The sequence below is a fragment of the Pituophis catenifer genome, unplaced genomic scaffold (genome assembly GCF_029215685.1).
Source record: "Pituophis catenifer annectens isolate HBS135680 unplaced genomic scaffold, rPitCat1.0.hap2 SCAF_2, whole genome shotgun sequence".
NCBI lineage: Eukaryota > Metazoa > Chordata > Lepidosauria > Squamata > Colubridae > Pituophis > Pituophis catenifer.
Window position 1 is genome coordinate 192,462,736 of NW_027256882.1, and position 19,729 is coordinate 192,482,464.

The 19,729-nt window shown below is 37.7% G+C and overlaps 1 protein-coding gene across 2 annotated transcripts; it reads right to left on the bottom strand.

The window, feature by feature from the left end:
• On the bottom strand, positions 1-19,370 carry WARS2 (tryptophanyl tRNA synthetase 2, mitochondrial). Of its 2 annotated transcripts, none has more exons than XM_070938404.1 (6): positions 19,307-19,370; positions 8,665-8,922; positions 4,173-4,253; positions 3,647-3,732; positions 3,177-3,295; positions 1-2,747 (listed from the first exon to the last, which is right to left on the bottom strand). In XM_070938404.1, exons 1-6 carry the CDS (start codon positions 19,349-19,351, stop codon positions 2,299-2,301), a joined length of 1,038 nt encoding a protein of 345 aa, XP_070794505.1. In that variant the 5' UTR covers positions 19,352-19,370; the 3' UTR covers positions 1-2,298. The 2 variants fall into 2 exon arrangements, with proteins under 2 accessions (XP_070794505.1, XP_070794504.1); XM_070938403.1 differs by lacking the exon at positions 19,307-19,370 and adding an exon at positions 11,301-11,374.
• Between the last annotated feature and the right edge of the window lie 359 nt (positions 19,371-19,729).

The following is a 19,729-nucleotide window of genomic DNA, read 5'->3' on the forward strand; positions in this document are numbered from 1 at the left end:
TTTGTTTAAGTTAGCCAGCAAAAGGTAGAATTTAATCCCTCTAAAGAGCTAAAATGGTTAAATGAAGAGCCTGAGTTTGTTTTCAAGCACACTATTTGATGAGACTGGATAGAGAGCTGAATCTGTCTGTGGTTAGCAGGCAGCCACGTGTAAACAGTTTCCAGATGGCAATTCAGAAGAAGATGCTAGCATCCTGCCCTTTACCTTCCACTCTCCCAGGAACCCACCAATCAGCAATTTGGCAGGCTGCAAGGAGGTGCTGTCAGGCTGGACCAGTGCTTTCTGGACTGGCTCTGGCCATGTAGCCACAGGGCACAACCATGATAGTACTATAGATGTGTAGAATATTCACTTATTTATTTATATTTCACATTTCTGAACCACTTGCCTCCCTCAAAAGAGGGAACAGCCAGAAGTATTATCATACAGTACAAATACACCCTCTTCTTCCACACAATGGGCCAGGGAAAGCTGTGTCACACATGTTTTTTATGTATTCATGGATGCTTACAGACAAATCCTGGGAACCTTACAGGAGAATTAGTTTTGCAGGCAGGGTGTGAAGAATAGAGAACTGGTGATGAAGCATCAGCTGAATAGGTTTATGGTTGCTCCCACATCATTTGGGATTTTTGTCAAGACCATGATCTAACAATGCTAAACGTTAAGGGGATGACATTGGAAAACTGGCTCTGGAGTTTGTAGGGCTTTCTATGAAGTCAGTAAACATGAAACAAAATAAGAGAGTTGGGAGTTGCTATGCAGCTGTTTGGGAACCCTGGCTCTGGCTGCAGTCTTTTGCTCACACTCTTACGCAAGGCACAAAAACTTGAAGACGTCTGTTTCAGAATCAGTTTGGCTCCACATGAAAAAAGATCTAAGTTCATAAAGCAGAGGCTCTTCTGCCTGCCAAGCATCCGCAATATAATAATGTTGTCCTGTTTTCCATAGGTTATGCTGCACTTCAAATAAACTTGCAAACATACCAGAAGGAAGATGCCCGGGTGCGGTTCACATTTTATGGAATGGAAGGAATAACTTCTTTGTTCTGAGAAAGAACACAAATTATGAACTCAGCACTCCCTTTTCAAATATCCAAAGATATGTGGCTGACTTTTCCCAAAATATATATTAGAAAATAAGTGCCATTTCCTATCTTCTTAAGCTCTGTTACAGAATAAAATGCCCTGAGAAACTCTCTTATGCAACAACCGAGGCCTGCATTAGGAAGGCAGAATATTCTAAACAACATTGTTGTTTAGAATCGTCTACCATTTTTGTCACTTAAGCCCAAGTTATCTAGGGCAGCTTTCATACTGGAAAGGGGAAGGAAAAGATGAAAGAAGTGATTAAGGAATCTTCAAACTCTGAACTATCAACTCTCCCCATTTTATCCCTGGGACCACAAACCAGATTGAACTTCCTTCTTCCCCCTAAGACAAGAACCATCACTTCACTGAGCTGCTTCAGCATAAAGCTCCTTCAGGGCTTTCCTATATTTTTGTCTTTCCTCTCAGGAAAATTGCTATTCTGCCATTGAACTGGGAGCAACGAAGAGCCAGTTTGGTCTAGTCATGAAGGCACCAGGCTATAAACTTTGAGTTCTAATCCAGTTTTAGGCGTGAAAACCGGCTAGGTAATTTAGGCAGGCCATTCTTTCTCAGCCTAACTGAGGGTTGTTGTGGGGAAAATGGAAGGAGGCAGGTGTATTAGGTATGTTCAGTGCCTTGAGTTATTTATAAAAATATGTGGGATCGTTTAAAAAAAAAGTCTCAACAACAGTGTTGTAACTTGCAAGAACAGTTTTCAGCTGAACTGGCTTCACAGCATTTTTACTTGGACTGGCAAGACGGTTCTTAAAGATCTTAATTCTCAATGCCTTCCCATCTTCTGCTTTGAGGGCAGACCAAAGCCAGATCAGCTACAATTGTCTCCACCACTCAAATGATCCTAGGAATGATTAACTGCAGCCACTAGTGGACCAAAGAGACTGTTATGTGGCAGAAATGGGAAGGGATTCTTCTTCCAGAAATGCCACCGCATACAATCATCTACCTGGTGGGAAACCTGGCCCTTGGAGCAGATTCAGCTTTCCACCCTAACCATACTTAGATGTCTTCATTGTATTGCATGTCATTTGGCTCTCTGCAGTCTCCAAGCCTGGCTCTAAAAGAATTAATACATGTGAGGGAAATATCTGACAATCAATCTTCTTTTGGAGCCTCAAAACAGAGGACTGTAACATACAGTAGGGCACAAACTGAAGTAATGAAAGATGATAGCTACATTTTCTTGGATTCAATTCAACCCCACCAATCTTTTAATTTCCCAATATACAGGAGCTGCAAGTTCTCTGGCTTTTTCTGCTCCGGATGACAGAACCTCTTCTAGGTAGGATTTGTCTTCTTTTAGTCTCTTAAACTCATTCCTAACTGGTGCAAGTTTTTCGATAACCGCTTCAGCCACCACTGCCTTGTAATGGGCCGTATCCAGGCCAATGCTCTGCTGTACCACTTCCTCTGTGCTGAGTCCTGTTGCAGCAGAGTGAATAGCCACAAGATTGGAGACTCCCAGGCGGTGTTCAGGATCATAGGTCACTTCAGAGGTAAAGTCTGTGACAGCCTTGCAAAATTTCAGCTTTATCTCCTCAGGACTATCAGTGATACACACTGTGGCTAATTTATGAGCGTCTGATTTTGACATCTTTGATGTGGGATCTCTGAGGGACTTCACTTTTTTTGATGAGGCTATAATCAAAAGAAAATAGGAAATTACAACCTGTACATAATATAGGAAAAGAGCCATATTAGTATAGTCTAGTATAGCCCAAAATCAGAGTCTGGTAGCATCTTTTAAGACTCACCAGTTTTTATTTTAAGTCATAAGCTTTTGTGAGCTGCAGCTCACTTCATCAGATGCAGAGTGACTTGATGGACATGAGATGCAGAGTACCAAGCTACTCTCTAGATCTGACAGGCAGCCTTTCATATAGCTTTTGTGGCCTTACACATATTTTCCCAGTTGGAATGATGACATATGTTTGTTTCAGACTGCCAAAAAGATTCACTGTTGAATTTTCTTTTCTTTGATAGCTGCCCAATCCTCCTCCCATCTAAAACATATTGATATTATTCAACCAGCGGCTCGTTGTGCTTTTCGCTATTCTTCTTACTCACTTAAAAGGGCTTTGGGTACTGGAAAGAACTCCCCATACTTCTTATTAAAGTGGCGAGCTGTATCTTGAGTCAGCTCCAAGTGGAGGATTTGATCTTCTCCAACAGGAACATGTGTTGACCTTTCAAATGAAAAAGAAAACTGTGCCATCTCATCTGCTTATTTCAAACTCCTTCAGAAAACTGAAGAATGAGTGCTAAATAGAGCAAATAGATTTGCTGGTAGTTTACAGAAGCTGGAGCAGAAGGAAATTTTATTTTGCTCTCCTTCCAAGCTTTCAGCAGTATACTCTCCATAAGATCTGCTACAGAGCAATTCACACTTCTTAAGGTGGAGGGCAGGGGATCTGCTCCATAGTTGATACCATTTTGTTGGCGGGAGTTGGATGCTCTCAATAGCTCAGCTGTACCTTTTCTCTGACACATTATATTACAGGCATTCCGTCTGCAAATAGGGAAACTGTCATTCTTACTTGTAGAGAAGAATATCTGCCGCTTGAAGGACAGGATAGGTGAAGAGCCCAACTGTTCCTCCACTGGTCTGTTTGGCCTTCTTAAGCTAGTGGTAGAAAAATAATACAGCATTGATTAATCTCTTTATTATTTGATCTTGAATAAAGCAGTCATACTTAGGCCAGATTGTTTTTTCATAAACTGAGAAACTGCTGATAGATAGATAGATAGATAGATAGATAGATAGATAGATAGATAAGAAGGTCATATACATGATTTATAAGAACATTGTCCAAAATTAGAAAGTCACTTAAGCAAATACTTTAAAGTAAAGGACCTGCCTACAGAAAAGGCAATAAAAAAAATCTGGAGCATAGAAGATTCAAATATTCAGTGATCTCAGCCAGATCATCAAGGATTCCCACTTCTTCTTTATATTTATGCACAGGCAGAAGAATGGGCTACTGCGGAGAAGAATGGGTTATTGAGCTGATGGAGAAGAACCTTCCTAGATAGCTCACCTCTTTCTTTTCAATGGAACCTTACCTTCCATTGGGGAAAATGTTCCAGACGTGGGATGCCTATCAAACACCCTAAGATCCAGCTAAGCTGAGCATGTTCAGGCACCTGAAACAAATGAAATACGAAAATAAGTACATTGTGTTTTTTATAAAAACTCAACACCAATTGGAAGATGTCCTTCCTAAAAGGCAAGGATTTTATACACACACACACACACACACACACACACACACACACACATGCACTCATATATACATATACATATACATATACATATACATATACACATACACGTGTGGTGTGTGTGTGTGTGTGTGTATTCATTCATGTATTGGGTTATTTTAGTTCCCAAAAATATATTCTAGGCTCAACTTGCTGATCTGTGTTAGTTATAACTTGCCCTACTTGTATATCATATCAAAATTAATAAAGGTAATTTTTGACTTTAAATACCGTATTTTTTGCACTATAAAACACACTTTCTCCCTCCCAAAAAGTGGGTGGAAATGTATGTGGGTCTTATAGAGCGAATATTGTGCTGGGGGGATGGGGTTGGTGTGGCAGCGGCGTTCACCATCCCTTTCACCACTGCTGCCGTTTGCCGCTGCCAGGGAACACTGGAGCCTTCACTGCCAAGCAGCTGATCAGTGGTTGGATCGGCCTCCCGGAATATCGCCGATCAGCTTCTTCTAGATGGCAGGGATAACCGGAGCTGATTGCCGCCAATTGCCGCCATCCCCGCCAGCTATAACAGCTGATTGGCAGTATTCCAGTAGGCCGATCTAACCGCCGATCAGCTGCTCAGCAGTGAAGGCTCCAGTGTTGCCTGGCAGCGGTGGCAACTGAACTCGGTTGACCAGTGGTGGGCGCAACGGAGCGGAGCCCTGACGAGCCATGTGCTGGGGCTGCAATAATGTGCTGAAGCTGACCAGGCTGTTTCTGTTTGCTGCAAGGACGCTAGCCAGATGAATACCGGATGGATGCTGGGCAAAGGCAGATTATTTTTTTCTTGTTTTCCTCCTCTAAAGCTAATGTACGTCTTATGCTCCGGTGTGTTTTATAGTGCGAAAAATATGGTAATTCATTTAGATTTAGATTTGATTTTAATGCCTAACCCATTAATAAAAGATCAAAAGGATGAGTGCAAGGGCCTCTGAGTTACCATCCTAAAGGTCATAGGACTCTGTCCTCTGAGGTTGGAGAAAGAACTCCCAAGTCTGAAGGGCAAAGCCCATCATTCTCCAAGGCTGACTATGAAAGGTACTCGGGCAAAGTGCAGAACCCAGTTTAGGCCATTGGATCTTAAACCATTCTGGCTGTCTCCTATGCCACCCAAATGAGACATTTAGAGCAAGCCTGGAGCTTAAAAGCATTTTCCAATGTGTACTTAGACTGGTCCTTGATCTTGAAAAGACAAAACTAATATTTTATATCTTTGCTACAACGTATCTCCCCTCTTATCAGAAATTACCCAGTTTAGTCTCATATCCTAACAGCCAGAATCAAGGGTACTTACACTTAGTGTACTTATCAGTATACTTATTCTTCTGTAAATCTTTCCTGCAGCATAGCTGAAAATATGTAGATGTATTATAAAGTGTTATAAATGCCACTATAATTTACCCAGCTGAATTTGTCAAAGATGTGATCATCCAAAATCGCATGTCCTACTGATCCTTAGAACTCTGACTATCAATGAGCACCTAGATCTGATGTTAAAGTGTATTTGTATTTAATATACTGTCTTTCTCATATTCATTTCATTATGCTATTCACAATATTTCAATTTTATTTGGTCCAAACATGGATAGTTGATTTTCTGAAATAATAAGAACAACCAACAACAGCAATAACCAACTACCCTTTGCATAAAACTAGTTTTGAGACTGTTTCTTGATTAGTTGTCTTCCAGGACAGATAAGCTTAGTCTTTTTCTTTGCTGATCAACGTTATTTGATCAATGTTTTCCCTTTATTTTTTTGATTCTGACTGTAAATTCTTATATATTCTGATAAGTTTTGTTTTCTGTGGGTTACTGTTAATCTAATCTACCTTGGATAGTTTTCTAAGAAACTACATTTTTCAAAGAAACTGATTGTTGTATTAATGTTGAATGATTTCACATATGTATCCCTCTGGCAGCTTTTCCAAATTTTTTTCCTTTTTAACTCAGCCAATGAGATTCAGAGCCAAATAGCAGTTCCAGATCACTCGGATCCAAACTACCAAAAATCTATGGATAATAGAAACAATGAAACAGTTAAATGAAAGCTCTGATTATTGGCCTGACTTTATTCAAAAGGCAGTTATTAATGGTCAGAAAAATAGTATTAGCTAGCAGCAGCAAATTAAAATGAAATTCTACAGCTCTGTTTTTGGAAAGTGACACTCTTCAGCTAGAGAACCACATTTGTGTCAATTTGAATTTGCAATCAAAAGCAGGAATTCAAACAGTAGCTCTGTGGAACTGTGTGCAGAATCTGTCATTCTGTGTTCAAGAGTATTTTTGGTTCTGTCTTATGTCAGTACAGAACTATTAATTCTGAAAAAGAAAAAAAATCTGGCACATTAATTCTAAGAGAACCATTTCATTTCCTGTAAAAACTGTTGAATGAGCAAAGAATATTAATATCCAATAAAGAAGATGCAATTTGACTTATCCATATAACCTACTAAACATATTTTAGGCAGAATGTTGTTAGAATGTTTTTGTTGAATGTTTTGCCTCCCACTGGTTCTTTTCTCTTCTGCGACAGTGTTAATTTGAAATCAAATATTCTGAAAGGTTCTCTTCTGATATATTCTAGTTCTCTTTTGATGTTTGCCATTTCTCTTGGGAGAGTCTTAATTCTTTCAACTATTGCAGCTGGTGCTGGGTTTTTGTTTTGTTTTGATGAAGCTGTTGGAATGCCAATTAGGGACTAGACTTATTACTGTTGGAACTATCTCTGCTTTCCTTTGCCAAAGTCATTCCACTTCTCTTCGCAAGTCTTTCTATTTTGAGATTTTCTCCAGTTCTTTCTCTTCTATTATACTGTCTCCCAGTACTGTCACATCCACTATCCAAACTTTTTTTTGTCTTTCTTCTTCTTATTAAATAAATATTAGGATCCATTAAAATTTTCACATGTCCCAAATCAAAAAGCTCCTCATAAAGAGAAGAGAGTTTGGAAAACTTTTTCATGCAAGATGTCTATTTTTCATACAAGCGTCTGCCTTGACTTGCCAAATTGCATACCTTGGGGCATTTCAATTGTGGCACTGAAAAGAAAGCACTGGGAGCCTTGCGTGTGTAGAGGCAGTCGATGAACACCAGATATAAGATCAGCAGGTTCTGTGGCCACTTGGGTCAGCCTCCTGCTGGTAAGGACAAACTAAAGCCAGAACAATAAAATTCACCCCAATACAGGTATTTTGCAAATTATTTCACCGGCACAAAACATTCCTGTTCATTCTGTACCTATTTACTTTGGGGAGAATCCTACCATTAAATCAATGTTCATAAGGATCATATGCTTTGAGGGAGGGAAGGGGCAGAAAATAAGCAAATGAAAATATTACTATGTTACTTAAATGCAAGATTGTAACCGAGAAGCACGCTTGCAGTCTTCAGTATAATTTGTTATGTTCCATGCAGAGGAAAAACACTGTTGCAATTAGCTTGCGTTCATACATTGCATTAAATCATGTAGTTTATTTGGTTCTGGCTTATCGTATTATATAACTAATGGTTTATGGCTCCATGTGTTATGTAAACTGAATCTCCTTGCAGCCTATTCGACAAATCTTGGTTGTAGCAATCACGATTTAGCACAGAATGGGTTTCTGTTTTAAGCTTCCTACCCTCCGTGTGTCTGTTCTCTTCACACGCTTGAGTTTCTCATTCCTTGAACTCTGCCTGAATGGTGCAGAACCTTCTCTTTACAAATGTTACTCCAGAGTTCATAAACAATGCAAAATTATTTTATATTCTCCCTCCTGCAGTTATTGTCAGCACCAATTCTTTTCTCTCCAGATCCCAGAGATGTTGGTGCTAATGCTAAAGCTACAACCAGCAGACTCTTCCTATTCCTTCTTTGGACCATTGCAATTTAATACCAAAATGGAACTCCTTTTTCTTCCTTACAGAAACTCTTCCTCCACACTGCTGTGCAAGTACTCAAAGCATAAAAACTCAGCCTCGCAATACATTTTTTCTTCTATTCTCACTTTCCCATTTAAGTCTCTAATGTAGAGCAGGGCTTTAAAGGAAACAAGATGAAGACTCTGAGGCATAGCTACCTGCTCTTTCGTTCCACAGATTGTACCTGGCCAAAATTTTTATTCTTTGTAAGTGAGCCCAGAAGCAGCTCTCCTAAAAGGCTGATAATCTTTCCTGTCCATTGTACATTTGTACTATTTAAAATGAGCTTTGACTATTGATGTAGCTATGTGGGTAACAGCATAAAGAGACAGACACACATATATAGTATGATCTAGAAAAACCATGCAGAAACCTCCAGAGGAAAAGACTGACCTGGGACTGCTGGAAAAGGAAGCATCTTTGTGGGTTTATGCCGCAGGCCAGGAGAACAGCAGTGATGTCTAGGATGCTTTCACGTAAAACAGCCGGCTCTCTTGGTATGGTGAGGGAGTGGAGGTCCACAATGCTGTATAATACAGAACTACATTCTTCTTGTAGCTTCACCCAGCTTGTGATGACACCAAAATAATTCCCCAAGTGAGGAATCCCGGTTGGCTGAATTCCTGAGAAAATCCTTTTCAGACCTTTGTTCTGTAAGAAAACCATAACCATAGGCTTAGATATAGGTAAATTATCACTGACAGCTCACATATAGTTCATGCAGGTATGCTCTTCTTCCCATAAAGCTCAGATGACTCCAACAAGTTTGGGGAGCAGCACAACTAAGGTCACAAAGGCTGCCCATTAAATACCACTTTATACTAAAAGGTTGTATAGAGCCCTGGTGGTGCAGTGGTTAAAATGCAGTGTTGCAGTCTAACTCTGACCGCTGCCAGGAGTTCGATCCTGACGGGGTTCAAAGCCTTCCATATTTCTGATGTTGGTAAAATGAGGACCCAGATTGTTGGGGGCAATATGCTGACTCTGTAAACCGCTCAGAGAGAGCTGTAAAGCACTATGAAGTGGTATATAAGTCTAAGTGCTATTGCTATTGCTATTGCTATAGTATTTTTTTATGCTATTCTCACAATCGAAGCTTTGGAGAATGCTACTCTTCAATCTAAGCTTTTCCAGCAAAATAAACAAAATTCATACAGTAATTAATCCAAATAATGTCTAGTCACTGCTTTCATTTTGATCTGAAAGAAAGGTGATGGAAGAACAAATCTACGTTTTTTCCCTATTCAGTTTCTTTTCTTTACATTAAGGTCACCTAATTCTAGAGGCAATTTTTATTTTGTTGTTCTGTGTATTATGAAAGACAATAACACTGTGGTATAAAGTAACAATGGACACATTGCTTATAAGAGAAAATGAAGTTACGTACTAGCACTCTGCATTTTTCTTTAGTGACAGAATGGAGTGAAAAATAGATGAGACTGGAAACAAAATTCCAAGCCCCCGTTGCAAAATACATAGTCACACATTGTTTATTGTAGCATCATCCTATCAACTTCTAGTTATTCAGTTTCTTTTTCCTAACCCTCTCATTCTCTGGTTGCCTGGATGTCTTTTAAGCACTACTCATCCACTGATTCCTTTGAGAGAAAAGCATGCTTGTGGATACAAAATGGAAAGCGTAAAATATGATTGTCTAAACAGAACTGGATTATTCAGTACACTTCAAAAAAGAACCTGGGCTGTAACATGGTATTAGGCTATTTAAGGAATCAGTTGAAATCATCAATCATCAGTAAGGTCTGACAGTTCCATCTCTCAAGAGTCAAGCTACTTCCTGGGTGGTCGCTTTAACTTTACTTTCCATATTAAATGATGAAGCAAATTTAACATTCAATTAAATTATCACTTCTGCTGAAAAAGTTATTTAGTGCTGAAAAATACACAGTGAAGACTAGAAATGCACTATAAGCTAAAAAGGGCTCTTGCTTCCAAAATCTGCATCCTGGTGCCAAGCTCACCACTTCCAGTAGTAACAGAATTCTTAAAAACCTCACATTCTTTTAGGATATAGGTTTGCTCTTAAAAAACTCCAGGGATTCCATTCATCCAGAAGAATTTGTTTTTACTTCCTTTTTTCTTTTTAACCCATGCCATATCATAAGGTACTTTTGAAACTCAGCTCCATTTCAAAATTTATGTGGCACAGTGAAGTGTTATTGGAGACCCCATAGCTAAATACAACGGCCAGGTTTTTCATTTAAAAAAAAAAAATCAATCCAAGGTGTGTTAATAAATAAAAGTTGTAATAAAAGTCATTCAGAGGTACCAGGGCAGGGAAGGCCCCTCTCCAAGATAGACTAGATAACAAGGTGAAATAGTGTTGTGTGCGTGGATTAATATCAATCTCAGAAGAGGTTAACCCTTCAATTCATGTCCCTTTTTTTTTTTTTTTTTTACAAAAAAGAAAAGTCACTTCTGTATTTTAACAGAAACCTGAACAGGCAGGGAAGGAAAACGGTTCATTAAACATGTAGGATAGCCACACTGTAGCACATTTTTAAAACATCTATGTTAAAAAAATAAAAATGATTAAGGATAGATCATATTACATGCAGGATTAAAAACCACATCTAATATACTGTGACCCATTATGGATACCTCAACAATGAAACATATTGATAATCTGGAGAGAGCTCAGAGAAAAACCAAAATGATTAAACGCCTGGGAACAACTAAATTCTGGGAGAAAAGATTAAAACAATTACATATGTAGGGTTTAGTTAAATTACGACATTTTAGGAAGCTTGCTTTATTCCCCCTCCCAGCCTCTAAGGCTGACCAGTCTCTCAGCAATCCAGTCTGTCAGAATTTGATCTATTGCACTTCAAACATCCCATATACCTCCAAATCAACTGGAAATATTTTTATTTTAAATATTTTCCATGTGCCAGTGTTTAAGGCTGGGAAGAGGTGAAAGTATCACTAGGACTTCTAATAAGAATCCCATTACAATAACTACCTCCCCTCAGCCCTTTCTCAGAGCTTGGAATCTAAGAAACTGAATTCACCTCTCCATTCAGTATCATCCAAAGACTACAGCAGACAACCCTGATAAGCATAAATGGCTTTAAGAGGCTATTCCCCATTTCCAAGACATCTGCAGCAAAGGTGTCTCTCCCCAGCTTGGAATTTTGGGTGGAAGAAACTTATTAATAGGAAGGAATTGCAAGCAAGGCTCCACGGCTGTATTTAAAACTATTTCAGAAAAAGAGAGAGGAGGAAGAAATTACTTTTGTTTTAAACTTAATCTGTTAATAAACCATACCACTAAAAAAACCATGGTGAAACATTTTTTTAGAAACAGATTAAATGACACACCAAGTGATTAACAGCATAGTTTTATTTACGTTTATTTAGGAGTTCAATTTCATTTGAATTATATAGATTTGCAGATACAGAGGGCACCTGCAAGTCATCCATCCAGAATGGACTTCAATAACAATCCAAGATGATATATTTCAAAGTGGCTCTATTGTATTACCTCCTGGGGAACAAACTTAGCTAAAAGCACTATGACTAGAATTTCAACAAAATTTAAGGAAGAGGCACATTTTAAATTCTAAAGATGATTAATACTGATTACAGAACAGTGAAAATATTCTCAAGGATATGGGCACAACAGGATAATATTTGATTCATATTCTGCCTTTGAAACAAAAGTTTAAGGCAGAATACAACACGATCCCTCATCTCATTTCTTCGAAAAAACAACTACCCCCCGCCCTCTTGAGGTGGTAACCAAGGGAGCTTGTAAGGCTGAGACTAGACTTGAACAGGAAGTCTAGTCCAATACCTTAACCTGATTCTCGATTACTGAAAAAGGAATGACATCTGCAGTTAAATAAATCGTCTGATAGGATAGTAAAACAAGAAGGATGTATGTGGCTAACGTTTTTGATAAACTAAGTCAGGCGTGTCAAACTCACGACAACACGTCGTCACATGACGTATCACAACTTTTTTTGACCTTTGCTAAACTGGGGGTGTGCGTGGCTAGTACATGATGCATCTGGCCCCTGGGCCCCAAGTTTGACACCCCTGAACTAAGTGATGGCATGATGAAGTTTGTTCTTATGCTGTTCATAACTTTTTTTGGGAGCGGTATATAATTATTGTATGCTGTTTTTATTTTTGATTCTTCATTAGTGAAGGATTCTGGCAGCATAAAGCATTTTACTTTACTGAGAGGAATAAAAGAGAATTCTTGAAACCATGGTACTAAAGCCATACCTAGTTGATTGGTCTTCTATAAGCATTGTTCACTATTTATCCACCCAGCAAGAGTCAGAAGGCAGCCTAGCAGGGAGTTCAGCCTGGTGTCATGAAATCATAGAGCTGGAATGTGCTTCACTAAAAATGTTGAGGTCAGGCATCAGAGCTGTATACTCAAAAGATTTCGAGTCAGTAAAGGATTAGAGAGAGAGAGAGAAAATGAGGAACTCCCTTTGGAAGGAAACATAAACTGCAAGAAATGCAAATTCAGACTAGAGCCATTTTTACATGGGAAAATGTCTCAATGCATTTTAGATTCTGAGCAGAGTTCCTTGGACCTTTGGTACAGAGTGGAGAGACAAGCAGTCAGAGGTTGTATGGATTTTCAAAAGATTAATTACTGTTCCAGCAGTTTTATATCAATACCTTTCACTGTATCTCTTCATAACCTTCTTTCCTTACAACCAACTGGCTTCCATAATGTTTTTATCTGGTAGATACATTGCTTTTTTTCTTTACTCTTCTCACCTCTTTTTCCAAGTTCAACTCCATTTAACCATCACTTTCCTAGTCCTCTCTTGACCTATTCACTCTGCCTTTATGCATTTGTTTTACAATTCAGTCAACATACTTTTTCCATATTGATAGTTAATTTTTATATTTAATTCCCATTCATTCCTGACACTTTACAGTATATTCTTAATGCACCACATATATTTCCTAAGTAATGCATTTAATTTATATTTGTTTCTCCTGACATACCCAATTCTCATTTCCATATAACATTATAACATTTTTATAATAATAAAATATTACTTTGACAGTCTTACAATAGCTCACCATATTGTCCACAACCTTTTAATCAGCACCAGTGTAGCTTAAAAAATGTCTCCATCTATTTTTCTATGTGTATTTTACTTTATACCAAGAATACAAAATACTAACTTGTAATCATTCCCTCCATTTTCCCCATCACACTCAATTATTTTACTATTGACATATTACTATACTTTTCAGATCTATGTTCCTTGATATAAAATTAATTGCAAATCATTTGGATTCTCAGCCAAAACAGATAATTTTTTACATGCCAAAATACATGCACATTCATATCCCCAAACAACACCGCCTCTTACATCACTATAAGCATTCCATATACATTAATTCATAAGTAAATTAAACACACAAGGAGACATTACACAGGCTTGATTTAGTTTTAGTGAATATGAAAATTTCATTTTCATATTCACTACAAATATTCCATACTTCAGTCTTATATACATTTTATATTCTTTGTCCAAATGATCAAACATACCATAACATATTTTCACTTACATATATGACTTGCTGAAGAACAAAAATCTAATCTACATTTCCCAAATTTTTACCCTATTTTCATTTCTTGTTCCCCTGGACTCCAACATACATTATTTCAATTCTTTGACATGTCAATCACATCCAAATAGCCTTTCCATTAATTAAATAATTCTAAAAACACTTACTGAAATTATTTTGTAATTATTATGTAAATACTTTGTCTGCTAAGGGTTAAAATATGAAGAAGTATACCCACCACCCAGAGTTGCTCTATGAGGGAGATGGTGGTCTTTAAATACGATATATAAAGAAAGAACTAAGTATTACTGGGTCCATCTATCCCTCCATCCCCTCCCATCCCATCCATCGCTATCTATCTATCGCTATCTATCTATCTCTGTCTGTCTGTCTGTCTATGTCTGTTTATCTCTATAGCCACCTATTTCAAGAAGGAATTCTAGGCAATGAATATTAACAAAAATAAAAACAACTATTAAAAATATATAGCAGCCAAAAAAAGTATCACAACCAACCATCACTAACCCAGGCAGGAGAACCATGTACATGGGGCCTTTCCTTTGAAAAGTACTAATCAAAATTCTCTATGCCATCGCAACTGGCTTGCATTTTGGAATGTTATGCACCCATAATGTGTGCCTGTGGAACAGAGCAGGTGAAGAAAGCTAATTCTAAATACAGGTGGTGTGTGCTTATGCATGAATGCCTGGGAGTGAGGGACAACACAGGAAGAAGGGAGCGAATCACTGCTGACATCTGTGACAAAGAAGATTGATGGTTTCCCTCTCTAGTTTTCCCCACTGTGAAGGCATACAGGGAGTGGGGAAAGGGATGAAGAAGCCGCTATGAAGCTGCTCTGCTGGCAGTACAGCAAACTGTTTCTCTAAGACCATTTGAACACTGATTAATGAGGTAGAAGCAGCAGCCCAGGAAACAGAAAAATCATGCTTAGACTACTCTCTTATTTGTCCTTAACTGTAATTGGAATCACAGAATTCCATATGGTTTTAGTGGTTTCCTGGATCTGAATTTAAGCCAATAAAGCAAAGGCAAATCATGAGGACAAACAAGATGTTGGGAACTGTCTTATCTTTAAATAAAGGTACATATTTTTCAAATTGTGCCAAATTGCACATATTTTCCAAATCATGCTTCAAGATAACAACCAGGCAATTAATGCAGTAATAACAATTTCAACTAAATATTATGAAAAAAATCCACTTATTTAGCTGAGAGTAAGCTGACATTCTTTTCTGGCTGGCAAAAAATCTTTGCCTGGTCATTTTTCTTTTGTTTCCTTTCATTCCTGAAAAAGGAAAATTGCCTAAATAAACTATCCAGAGAATGAAAAATAACAATGGAGCTTTTTATTTGTAAATTATAATATAATCTATCCAGAAACAGATTTTCTTGTGAGACAACATTTAGAAAATCAAAAATATATAATTTATTCAACATTACTGCACATAAATAAATAAATAAATATAAACTAACTAGGCATAGAAAAGCGAGGCAATTCATGGTTTTTAATCCACTGTTTAAAGAATACTGTAATATATTAAATGAGAGTTCCTTAACAGAGCCCAGAGAGTAGAACATGCAGTAGTTAGAAACCTTTCACAGTTACAGAAATTTTATTTCTTGAACATAATTAAAAATGTAATGTTTTTTTTCTTAAATATAGTAAAGGTGTATTAAAGATAGAAATTTGCATAATATAAGATTTAAATTTAGTTAACTTTAGTTCACCAAGAGACCTACATTTATATGATAGAAATATACCTTATTATAAAACATTGTTATTTTCCACAATAATCCCAATAGAGGTTTTCCTCTTGAACTGCAACTATTACCAACAATGAAGGCTTCAACAGAAACTACACCCTGAAGTCCATCTGAGTGGTGCTAATTAATCAAAGAAAGTAAAAATGAAAAGTACTGACAATACAGGCATGAATTTATTGGAGTCATTATCTCTGGTCTCAATCTCATATCCTCTTGCCCCAGGACCAAGGGTTTGGGGGTTTTTTACTCCACATCCTCATGGCATTAACTTTTGGTTTCATCTCCAGCAAACAACTGAGGTAGTTAAAAAACTAGCTGGGTCAATACAGAGTGTATTTTGACAAATGAACAGGCACCTTTTAGAGCTGGACACTCTTATCTTTGATCACATCTTAATTCTGCAACATTTAACCAAAAGTATTCAATCAAACCAGGTTCAAAAGAATTCCAGAATAAAGTTTCATGGCAGCATGTGATGCACCTATCAACTAAAATCTAACTTGAAGAGGAATAAGAGATGTATTTTGGTTCCCCTTTTCTTCAATTTATATACCAAATTGCTTGTGATAAAAATAAGTAATTTGGATCGACATCCCCCAAATTTAGCCAAAAAGTCTGCTATAACACATTCTGCTAGAAAGAGGTTTCCTGAGGATGGGCTCCAGCATAAGTCTGAAAGCTCAGAAGACTAAACCTCTGGTACTGGTGACCGACCCAGATTGGATCTTGGGACATGTATATTCACCTTCATTCATCACAATATAGTGTTTTAAGATAGTGCTACAGACCCTGATTGTTTTGAGGAAGCAGTTAAGAACATAGAATATAAAATAATAAGATTGGAAGTGACCTTGGAGGTCCTCTAATCCTCCTGTTCGAGCAGGAGACCCTATATCATGCAATCTTTTTTTGAAAACCTTCAGTGATGGAGCACTCGCTTCTAACTTCTGGAGGTAAGCCATTCTAGTGATTAAAAAAAATAATTTTAATAAATTGAATAAATGATGACTTAAAATAATTACATTAAAATTAAGGTCTTAATTTTTGAAATGTGACCTAGACGCTGTGCCTGGTGGCTAAAAAAATCTTTGGGCATGGTTTTTCATTGTTTTTCCAATTACAGCACATACCAAAACTATAAAATCCAAAATGCCCTAAAATCAACTTTTCTAGAAGGGCACAGCATATCCCATCAGTGTTAAAATTTCATTTGACTAAGGCATACATGCAACTTTTGTTTGGTATTCAGTTGGGACCTTGTAGCTCCTTGGCCCCTCTGGAAAGGATTAAATCCAAATTCTTAAGAATTACTCCAAGTGACTCCATGTGTAACTAATGTGGCACTAAGGAGAGAGTCTGTTTATTCTGATTAAAATAGAACTGGTGCATGGATTTGTATTACTATCCACTGGTTGGAGGTTTCCCCCACCCCCCAATCCCCAGGCTCTTTGTTCACTACTGATGATTATGAATCAACAGGGAAAAGAACATCCCTTCAAAAACTATAGTGCTGGGTAAGTCTGAGAGATAGATAGGCAGTCCAGAAATATGGAAAATAAATAAATAAAGCTACATTTTGCCTTATGCCCTCTTAGAGGGAAGATTTTAAAATGTTACATTTCTATAACATCTTTGTTGATGCTCCCTCAAGAAAACAAAACAGTTTCACCAATCCTGCGGTGATGCTTTTTTACACAACATGGTGCACTGAATTAATTACTCCTTTTCCTAGCCATAGTTATATGTGATCATATAAGGGATCACTAGATCCTTTTACTTGTCAGCTCAGCAAATATCTCCAGACCAACTGACAAACTTCTTACAATTGCTGTTGGTGCAAGACAAATAATTATTTAGCAATCTTGATAATTTGCTTTTCCTAAGATGATTGTATTTCTTTTTTTAATGCTCTTCACTTTTTTCCTGATTATTTTAATAAATATGATATCTTAGTTTGCCTTCCATATTTCATTTTCTTTCCGTAAATTTAATTTAAACCATTCTAGTAATACTTTCATTTGGTGATTTCACTTGTTTTTAATCTGACTGTATTGAACTGCATTTTATTGTACTATGCTTGATAATGGTGTCTGACCATAAATAACTTTCCTACTCTCCATGCTTGGAGAAGGAATGTTCTACAACAATCTAATATCTCAGAGTTATATAACAGCAGCAAAGTTTGGCTTTTAGAGCCCCTATAAACTTTGAATCCACTTGTAAATTTTAACAAATAAGATGAAAATGGATGATTAATGAATGGAAATCATTCAACTGGATTTAATTTTCTTTAAATAATCTGAAATCAAATTTAGAGTTCCTACTGGCCACAGATACAACAAAATTCTATTGTTGCTAACATAAAAGGCCAGCCCTGATCTTCCCCCAAAGTTGTGCATCATTAGTTTATGTTAATTATTACAGAGTATTATTATTTACCCTATAATGCTCAGCAAATTCAAATCACAAAGCACTTCCTGCTATTCCATTCATTTTACAGAGCTATCCAGTATCCTTATGCTCCCACTACTCATCAGGATAACTAACAGGAGACATATTTTACACTTTTCTATATTATTTTCTGACTTTTACCATTCATAATTTATAAAGTTGACAAGTTCTGTGCAGCCATAAGCAAACTCCTAACGGCCAAGTAGAGCCAATTAAGCTTGATATAATTTATGTTCAATTATAAATATCCAGCTATTCAGTTTTACAAACTTTTGCTGATAACACTTATCCTTTTAGCTTTCTAGAAATCACAGTACATATTTTGATTTCAATGCAGACTTGCAGTTTTATTTCTCCATCTTTTAACTCTAAAGTTGTGGTCCTTATCATTTTCTCATACCATAGTTATTAATTTTATAGTCTCATGAAAGATTGTATCATTATTTCAAGGTATATCAAATCTTTCTGCCAGTAGCATTCATGGCAGCTAGTTACCATTTAAAAAAAAATCACAGCAGCACTTAAAATAGAATAAAAACACTAAATAAATGGCACTGTACATTCACAGATTACATGCAGTAACACGCAGGCAAAAATGCTTTAGCATTCAATCACAACTACAATTTTGTAAAGTGTTAGGCCAATCAATTTTTCTGGGGGACTAATTATTTTAACATACCTGTACATAAGGAACTAGCATATCAGGAAGAAGGGCTAACCTAAAATCTGTATGTGTGTAAAAGTTCAAACACTAAATTTATTTTTATTTATTAGCTACATTTACAATCTACTTTTATCCCTAGGAGTTCAGGGCTCTATATATCCCACTGTTTCCTTTGCACCGATATCACGGGCTGGCTTAGTCTGAGAAACGGAGATTGGCCCCAAATTACCCAGTTAAATATAGATGCAATTTTTTAAAAAAACTGAATTCTGTCGTGGTTAAGTCCAACATGCTAAAAATACCCGACACCGGTTTCCACTTCACTTGGAAAAAGACCAGCAGCCGTATTACAAAAGAAGAACTGTACGGGGAGGAACTTGAATACGCGAAGGGGAAGGCAACACCATAACGCGGTTGCCGTCCAGGCTCCGGAGCTGAATTAAACGATCCAGCGGTATGCTGTCCCGCCTAACAGGGCGAGGCGACGAAACTCTGAATCAGAAGATCGTCCTCCTCGTTCGAGGATCGAATCTCCCCCGTTCCTCCCGGGCAGACCCTCCGCTCTACCTGCACGAGCTGCAGAGTCCGAAGAGCAGAACTGGGCGCCGCCATGTTGGAAGAAAGGACGGCGGTCACATGATGCTGCGCATGCGCTACGATCAACGCCCTCTCCGCTCTGCCCCAACTTCTCGAGCGCGTTTCTGCAACTGGCGCGGTGTCTCTGATGGTGCTTGGAACAGTTTTGAAAGGGTTTAATGTGCAACAACAACTAATGGATCCTAATAACAAATTCGACCCGCAGCAAAATTTTCCGAAAAGTTTGTTTCCATTAAAGCTATCCTTGCGCTTTCTCTTCTTTCCCTCTGCTGTCTCCTCCCCGCATTGGAGGCGTCCCCAGGTTCTCACCGCCGCCCTTTTCCCGTCTCAGCCTTGACCTTTTACCCCCCCCCCAACTCTCCTTAAGGTACTTTGGTTTTTAACTTCTGAAAA